Here is a 9,385-nt window from a genome sequence, read left to right as displayed (position 1 = left end):
TGCATTATTCATTATATATTGACTCTTTTTATTTCTTCTAAGTCCTTGTTAAACCTTTCTTGCATCTTCTCAATCCTTGCCTCCAGGCTATTTATCTGTGATTCCATTTTAATTTCAAGATTTTGGATCAATTTCATTATCATTATTCGGAATTCTTTATCAGGTAGATTCCCTATCTCTTCCTCTTTTGTTTGGTTTGGTGGGCATTTATCTTGTTCCTTTAACTGCTGGCTATTCCTCTGTCTCTTCATCTTGTTTAAATTGCTGAGTTTGGGGTGTCCTTTCTGTATTCTGGCAGTTTGTGGAGCTCTCTTTATTGTGGCGTTTCCTCGCTGTGTGTGGGTTTGTACAGGTGGCTTGTCAAGGTTTCCTGGTTAGGGAAGCTTGTGTCGATGTTCTGGTGGATGGAGCTGTATTTCTTCTCTCTGGAGTGTAATGAAATGTCCAGTAATGAGTTATGAGATGTCTATGGTTTTGGGGTGACTTTGGGCAGCCTGTATCTTGAAGCTCAGGGCTGTGTTCCTTTGTTGCTGGAGAATTTGCTTGTTATGTCTTTCCCTGGAACTTGTTGGCCCTTGTGTGGTGCTTGGTTTCAGTGTCAGTATGGAGGCGTTTGATGAGCTCCTGTCAATTAATGTTCCTTGGAGTCAGGAGTTCCCTGGAGTCAGGGTTTGGACTTAAGCCTCCTACTTCCAGTTATCGGTCTTAATTTTACAGTAGTTTCAAAACTTCTCCTTCTATACAGCACCACTGATAAAACATCTATGTTAAAGATGAAAAGTTTCTCTACTGTGAGGGTCACTCAGAGAGGTTCACAGCGTTACATGGAGAAGAGAGAGGGAGGAGGGAGTTAGAGGTGACCCAAATGAGATGAGGTGGAATCAATAGTGGAGAGAGTGGGCTAGCCAGTAGTCACTTCCTTATGTGCACTCCACAACTGGACTGCTCAGAGATGTTCACGGAGTTATACAGAGAAGAGAAGAAGGAGGCAGGAGACAGAGGTGGCCAGAAGGATAAAAGGGGGAAATGAAAAGGAGGGAGACAGATCCAGCCAGTAATCAGTTCCTTAAGTGTTCTCCACCGTCTGGAACACACAGAAATTCACAGAGTTGGGTAGAGTAGAGAGGGGTTAGGGAGGAGATACAGGTGACCTGGTGGAGAAAATGGAGAGTCCAAAGGGAGAGAGAGCAGTCAAGCCAGTAATCTCGTACACTAGTGAAAAACGAGTCCTGAAGATTGGGTTCTTAAAGGTACAAAATTGGTAACAAATACATAAAAGCAAAAATTAGAAATCTAGAGTAGAGTTTGGAATTTCAAAAATGCGATGTTAATGAAAAGAAGAAGGAAAAGAAAAGAGAGAAAAAATGAACAAAGAAAAACAAACAAGGTCGTGAAAATTATAAAGAAACTACAGGTACAAAATTGATAACTAATACCAAAAAGCAAAAATTAAAAATCTAGAGTAGAGTTTGGAATTTCAAAAATACAACGTTAAAAAAAAAAAAGAAGAAGAAGAAGAAAAATAAAGAGAGAAAACAAACAAACCAACAAAAACAATGTCGCAAAAATTATAAAGAAAATACAGGTACAAAATTGATATCAAATACCAAAAAGCATAAATTAAAAATCTTGAGTAGAGTTTGGAATTGCAGATATATGATGTTATATAAAAGAAGAAGAGAAAGAAACAGAGGGGAAAAAAGTCACAGAAATTATGAAGAAAACTATAGGTACAAAATTGATAACATATACCAAAAGGCTAAAATTAAAAATCTAGAGTAGAGTTTGGAATTTCAAAAATACAATGTTAAAGAAAAGAAGAAAAAGAAAAGAAAAAAAAAACACAGTCAAAAAATTATAAAATATATATATGAAGTTTGCTGAAGAAGAAAAAAAAATAGGGTCTTTTTTTTTTTTTTTTTTTTGCAAAGTAATAGTTATAAAAGTGAAAATTAAGGGACAATAGAGGACTTAAAAAAATTTTTTTAATTAAAAAAAAGAAAGATTGATCGTAAAAATAGTAAAAATATATCTAGGTCTTTCTCTGGTTTTGTTGTGAGTATTGTGGGTTCAGTTCATTTTTGGCAGTTCCTTAGTCCGACTTATATTTCTCAAGATCTATAGGCCCCTTCCTATGTAATCCATAGTAACCACAGGGTTTTAATCTATGGCCTGTAGCTTCCAAGGCGTTTCTCTCTGTTATAGCTTCTTCTGTTTGCTGGTCTCTTCAGTGTCTGGTTCCCGCCCTGACACAAAGGGGATGGTTGAGGACACTATTTTTTTTTTTTTTTTAATTTAGGCTCACTTGTTCAGCCGCGCTGTGGGGAGGGAGGGAGGGATGCTGCAAACAGATAACACTGGCGTGCGCTCGCAGTGCCTCAGCCACACTGGGTCTGCCCCCGCTCACGGCGCGTGTAGCCTCCCTGCCCACACTGCTCGGGCTCTAGGTTGTTCCGCCGGGAACAATCAGAGGCCGGCCCTGGGCTGAGCTCCCAGGTCCAAGCCGCTCAGGTTCAGGCACTCGGGTAGTCCTCGGAGGCGCAGACTCGGTTGGGCCTGCGTTTTGTGCTCTTCCCAGATCCGAGCAGCTCAGGTGATGTGTTTGGCGGGCGCCTATGCTGCGACTTATCACCTCCCCGCCACTCGGTTATCTGGGTGTAAAACTGGCGCACCTTCTCAGGCAGCTGTTGACCGTCCAGACCCCCAAGAAGTTTTAGTTAGCAAAGAAGCCTGCTTACAGTTTTATAGATAGTGTCTCTCTGGGGCTGCGATTGCCCCCTTCTGGCTCTGGCTGCCTGTCACCGGAGGGGGAAGGTCTGCAGCCGGCTATCTCTGTTCAGTCCTTTGTTCTGCGCGCGGGCCTGGCGGTGTCTTAGGTTAGGGCTGGCTTTTCGCGTGGTAGATATCCCACAGTCTGGTTTGCTAGCCCAAATTATTTCGCTCAGATAGCGCTCAGGACATTCGGCCCGATTCTTACTCTAAGGGACACAGCCCGCGCCGCACTTCCCTGCCCAGCCCCCGCTTGCTGATGCCGTGTGCAGGCGTCTGCGCTGCTTCTCCGCTGGGGGAGTTACCGTAGGGCTCACAATCCGCGATTTTTAATTGTTTATTTTTTTTTTCCCCCTCCCTTTTATGTTGCCCTCTGTGCTTCCAAAGCTCGGCACAGATTCGGCAGTGAGAGGGTTTCCTGGTGTTTGGAAACTTCTCTCTTTTTAAGACTCCCTTCCAGGACGGAACTCCGTCCCTCCCTCTTTTGTCTCTTTTTTTGTCTTTTATATTTTTTCCTACCTCCTTTCGAAGAGTTGGGCTGCTTTTCTGGGTGCCTGATGTCCTCTGCCGGCATTCAGAAGTTGTTTTGTGGAATTTACTCGACGTTTAAATGCTCTTTTGATGAATTTGTGGGGGAGAAAGTGTTCTCCCCGTCCTACTCCTCCGCCATCTTGGCTCCTCCTCCTGATTTTCAAGTTCTTAAATCAACTTCTTTTGGGGTCAGGGAGCACAGTTGCAGAGAAATTAATCTTGGGAATCATGACTGTCAATTGCCAAAGATAAAACTCAAGAGAGGAGAACATCTTTGTTGTTGCTATTTTTTAAATAATTCCAAAAGTATAATTTACATAGTTAAAAGCACAGCAGCGAGCTTCTATAGTAAACTACAGAGTAAGGGCTGAACCTGAGATTGGCAATGTGAGAAGGGTTTAAAGGTCAGTGAATCTTTCAAAAGGAATCTGGTGCCCCTTCTGGGCAGCACACTGGATTCAGGGGAGGTTGCTGCAAAACCACACGTATACCAAAGAAACTTCAGATACATTTGAAGAGCTCCTAGAGCAGAAAAGATGATAGCCTGGGAGACTAAGAAAAACTAAAGTAAAACCCAAGTTCTAACATTTAAAAATTACTGTAAAGAAATATATTAGTTTAATCAGTCTGCATTAACAAAGTACCACACACTCATTGACTTAAAACAACAAAAATTTATTTTCTCACAGTTCTGGAGCCTACAAGTCTGAAGTCAAGGTATTGGCAGAACCAGGCTCTCTATGAAGCTCTAGGGGAGGTTCCTTCCTTCTTTTTTCCAGCTGCTCATGGTCCCAGGCATTCCTTGTCTTGTAAGCATCTTTCCAGTCTCTGCTGTCTTCTCATGGTCATCTTCCCTCTACAGCTGTGTCCAAATTTCTTCATTCTTGTAAGGAGATCACTCACAATGGATTAATGGTCCACCTTACTTCAGTATGACTTCATATTAACAACTGCATCTTCAATGACCCTACATCCAAATAATGACCCTATAACCCAATGATCCTATAACCAAACTCTGAAGTTCGTCAGATTAGGAATTTAACACATCTTTTCGGGGAACAATTTCACTCATAATAAGTGCATATAAGTGTGTGCATGCTCAGTTGTGTTTGACTGTGTGTGACCCTATGGACTGTAACCCGCCAGGCTCCTCTGTCTATGGGGTTTTCCGGGCAAGAATACTGGAGTAGGTTGCCATTTCCTTCTCCAGGGGATGTTCCCCCAGGGATTGAAATCATGTCTCTTGCCTTGAAGATGATTCTTTGCTGCTGACCCACTGGGGAAGCCCCACTAATAAGTAAGGACAGTTAAAGATGTGCTGGCTCAAATGTATGGTGAAAACACACCTTATCTACACCTGCAAGCACAGTGCAGACAAAAAATAGCTGAGGTTTCCTAAGCTTAAGAAAGAGACTTGTAAGTACCTAAAAAGGCTAGCGAAATGGCCCAGATGACAGGTCAAAAGGGATCCAAAACCAGTTAATGTGACAACTGGACTCTTAAAGGTCATAACAAGCCCAAGGACTCATCAAGTAGTTAGGACAAAGGAATATATAACCTAATATCTAATATACATCAGAAGCCTGAGTTTTTCTCCTTCTGGTTAAGACAGAAGACAAGATGCCCTTCTCTCAATACCAGAATAGTTTCTGAAGAGACTTAATCATTCTCAGGTAAAAATTGTCCTAGTGAGTGGTAAGATGCAGAGGTGAAGTGCCAAGGATATGTTTATGGAAAGTATTATAAGAGCAAATATAGCACTATAGCTAAGTGAACTCCCAAGATGCAGTGACTTAATAAAGTAATTTATTCCTTTCTCAGGCGGCAGTATGAGTTAAGGGGTTTGGGAAAGGCAATTAGACCCTCAATATGTGGTTTCCATCTTTGTCTAAAAAGTGATCACTTCAGTGGCAACATTTTCAAGTGGGAAGGAAGAGAAAAAAAGTCCATATCTAATGGCTTTAACATAGAGAAGGTGGTCTCTAGGTTTCAGGCACCACTTTCTACTGACGGCTCATTGCCAGGACTTGACATTCTGTCTCCCACTGACGGGGGCAATGGGGACATGGTGAGCAGCTGGATGACAAAGGTTTTACTTATAAAATAAAACATAAAATAGTGGACACTGAGGAATATGTCTGCCATAAGGATCATAGAAAATGGGATCTTAAAGGGTCAAGTTATAATGATCTCTGTCAGTACGATTGTTTCTTGAGCAGCCTATTGTTTCATACTTGACACCAACTTGTTAGAAGTAAACTTGGGTGATTTGAAAACATTAAAAAAAAAAAAAAACCTTTGTTAATGTAGTTTCCAATACTAATCAAATAGTACTTTTTCTTCCTGCTCAGAACCTAGTTATGAAAAAGAACTCTCCTCCCACCATCTGCTTTTTCTCTGAACCAATCTGACGGAATGTGGCTTGTGGGCAATTGGTAAATTAGCCTGAGTAACAATACTTTCTGTGCTTAAATGAATCCATCTTTCCAGTGATACTACCACAAGTAAATGTTACTTCTCAGTCTTTCTACACATGTTCAATTGTGCAGCCCTCTTAATTGGATTAGCCCTTAAACAAGAATAAACTCATTCATGAGAAATTACTTCTGCTTCTGATTTGCTTTTATGCTGGTATTATTAGCAAGAGTCAACAAGGACACAAAATTTATTCCACTTATATTAAGAATGAAGGTTGATTAAGTGGACACCAATCAACATAAATTGAATTGCAAACGTGTAATCAGATCCCAATGGATACCAGTTTGAGCTGTGCTGATCACATTTTAACACATGTCTAGTGCAATGACATTTGGTTTCACACAGATTCTTATCTGGTTGATCGACTCTAGTTATTAAAAGCTTAAGGAGCTAAACACAGACCTAAGAATGTAATGTTAGTGACAAGAATTTGGAATCAAACAATACCTTCATCATAGCAATCAAATGTTTAACAGAACATTCTTCTGATCAAAAGTTAGATTTTAAATGACAAAAATCCATATTGCTTCATCTTTTTAAACTATGAGAAGGACATGATAGGCTTTACCCATAAATTTTTCACCTATTTAATGAAGAGAAAAACAACTAGCCAAAATCCAAACCAAAGAGTAGAATTACGGTGAGTCAACAGATTGTTTGAAATACAAATACTGTTAATTATAGAGCAATATATATTGAGAGTTAACCTTCTGATTGATTCATGACACTAGTTGAAGATTCTGAATACATTTTTGTTTTCAAAAGTCCATGCATGTATGAATGTTATTGAAAGCTTTTTTGGTAAATGAGGATCCACCAACTTTTATATTCATGGAAAAGTGATGAAATCTTAATTTTTTCTCATGAAATTATATATTACTTATAAAACAAGTGAAAAGCAATTATATATAGAAAATATCTTAAGAAAGCATATTCAACTCTTATAAAGATACCTCCAAATTAACATGTGCTTATCCAAATGTATTTATGAGTTATCTGATGCCTACACTTAGCACAGTTTTACATACACTAGGACTAACAGTAATAGGTCAGGGTTAGAATGTTTGCATATGTAGATAAAGGAGGCTTAGTCCTGAGAGTCCATTCATGGGGTAAACCATCACTGTGTTAGACTGGACCTTTTAGTATATTTAAATGTTGCCTGTATACAGTCTATTTTAAACAGGGTTATTTATATGCCGGGACATTTATAACAGGAAGCAGCATACCCGGAATTATGTACTGCAGGTTCACTGCCTCAAGCTTGCTTTGACGATTGCTTTCTTGACCGCCTCTTTCACACCTTCGTTCCTCAAACTGTAGATCATGGGATTCAGCATGGGAATCACTGTGGGGTAAAACACAGCCACCATCTTCCCCTGCTCCACAGACTCTTCAGTGGGCCTCCTGAGATACATGAAGATGAGAGTCCCATAAAGCATGGTAACAGCTGTCAGGTGGGACCCACACGTGGAGAATGCCTTCCTCCTGCCATCGGCAGAGCACATGCGCAGCACGGCCGCTATGACGAGGGTATAGGACATGAGAACCACTGAGAGGGAATATGTGAAATTAATCCCAGCAATAACAATCATGGTGCATTCTTTAATGTGGACCCCTCCACAGGCAATCTTGATAAGAGCACGGTCAGCACAATAGAAGTGGTTGATTTCAAAGTTTCCACAGAAGTACAGGCCATATGTCCACAGTGTGCAGATTTGGCTAACAAAGAATCCATAGATGTATGTCACAGAGATGAGATGAGCACAGACAGTCCTGGACATTTTACTGCCATAAAGCAGAGGGTTGCAGATGGCCATGTAGTGATCAAAGGCCATCACAGCCAAGATATATACTTCCACGTGGACAAGGGCTGTGAAGAAGTAACACTGCACCAAACACCCCACATAGGAAATGTTTTTTGTCTCTGATAGTAAGTTTTCCAGCATCATCAGAGTGATATTGGAAGAGAACCACACATCCACAAAAGACAAATGATTCAAGAAAAAGTACATGGAGCTCTGAAGCTGGAGGCTGATGCTGATCAAAGTAATCATACCAATGTTCCCTATCAGAGTGATCATGTAAACTACTAGAAACACCACAAAAAAGAGAACTTGAAGCTCCTGATGACTGGTCAACTCCAGAAGAACAAATTCTGTCACATCTGTGAAATTTGGCATTGCCTTCACTTAGACCCAGTCTGCATTGCCTAGGGACAAATTAAAAGAAATGAATGGATTTATTTTATTCTTGAAAATTTTGATTCATGTTTATCAGTATTCTAGTTCAAATAATATAAAAATCAACATAGACTTTGCACAAAGTTTAATATGAGTATATAATCACATTTATTTCCTTTAATAGGGCTTATAGGTAATTATTACAATATTTATTAGTTTCTTAACTCTAAAACAATTACATTCATATACTACTAGTATTAGACACTTATTTTTGCTAAATTATTTCAATGATGCTAACATCATAGAGTGCTAATAGAAGTAAAGCTAGACTGAAAGTCATCAGAGAATGACCAAATCCATTTCAACATATTGTCTTATAGGAAATGACTTGAGACTCATAAATGTAAATATTCAATAAGGTCAGACAACCACTTTGTGCTGAACAGGGAAGTAATAAGAGTGAATCATTAAAATGCCATTGAATACTACTTTTGTGTATAATGGTTGCCTCTCATTGTCTATACTAATACAAATGCACATGTAATATTAACCTACTCATTTCACTATGACTTGGAAGATAGCCTTTTTTAAAAATGTATTTGTTTATTTATTTTTGGCTGCGCTTGGGCGCCTCTTGGTTGGGGTGTGTGGGCTTCTCACTGCAGTGGCTTCTCCTGCTTTGGAGCACTGACTCCAGGTGAGCAGGCTTCAGTGGTCGTGGCTCACAGGTTCTAGAGCGCAGGCTCAGTAGTTGTGGCTCTCGAGCTTAGTTGCTCCATGGCATGTGGAATCTCCCTCCAACCAGGGATCAAACTTATGTCCCCTACATTGGTAGGCATATTCTTATCCACTGAGCCACCAGGGAAGTCCAGAAGATATCTTCTTATCTACACAATTTTACGGGATGATTGTCTTAAACCTTGGTCTTACAATCTAGTCATTGACATACTTTTATACACTATGCCAGCATATGATATAAAAAGCTTTCCACTTATGAAAATCCTAGTCATGTTTTATTTTATTTAGCTATATATTTCACTTGGTTGATAACTGCTGCTTGCAGGATGAGGTAAGCAGTATTTAACAACACAGACTGTATCAGTTTAACAGTTATCTCAGAAAAGTAAACCACAAGTGGTTCAATCACCATACCAAAATTATATCAATAGATAAATTCTATATACATATAAAATTCAGGTGCCATGCTTTTAAAATTATTGTCTTATTTAAGATTCTACTGCTTGTCAGCAACAATCCATTTTATGTATAATTATTTATTTTCAAATGCAATGTCACTGCAATTAAAATGTCCACAAGGAATGTTTTCTCTGTTTAATACACTTCCCCAGATAAGTCTTCTGAGAAGTAAACTGCTCTGAGTACTTAAGGATGCATCTGTAGGATTAACATCATCTCGGGAATTT

General features: G+C 39.6%; 1 protein-coding gene across 1 annotated transcript; it reads right to left on the bottom strand.

Moving 5' to 3' along the window:
* Positions 1–5,568: 5,568 nt before the first annotated feature.
* On the bottom strand, positions 5,569–7,966 carry LOC123465618 (olfactory receptor 5M9-like). The gene has a single exon (XM_045165184.1). It carries the CDS (start codon positions 7,959–7,961, stop codon positions 7,029–7,031), a length of 933 nt encoding a protein of 310 aa, XP_045021119.1. The 5' UTR covers positions 7,962–7,966; the 3' UTR covers positions 5,569–7,028.
* Between the last annotated feature and the right edge of the window lie 1,419 nt (positions 7,967–9,385).

Source organism: Bubalus bubalis, chromosome 3, assembly GCF_019923935.1.
Source record: "Bubalus bubalis isolate 160015118507 breed Murrah chromosome 3, NDDB_SH_1, whole genome shotgun sequence".
NCBI classification, from domain to species: domain Eukaryota; kingdom Metazoa; phylum Chordata; class Mammalia; order Artiodactyla; family Bovidae; genus Bubalus; species Bubalus bubalis.
This window is presented reverse-complemented; position numbering and strand designations above follow the sequence as displayed.

What these genes read in the sequence shown, in the direction of transcription:
- LOC123465618 (XM_045165184.1), bottom strand. Translation starts at nt 7,961, where the DNA reads ATGCCAAATTTCACAGATGTGACAGAATTTGTTCTTCTGGAGTTGACC.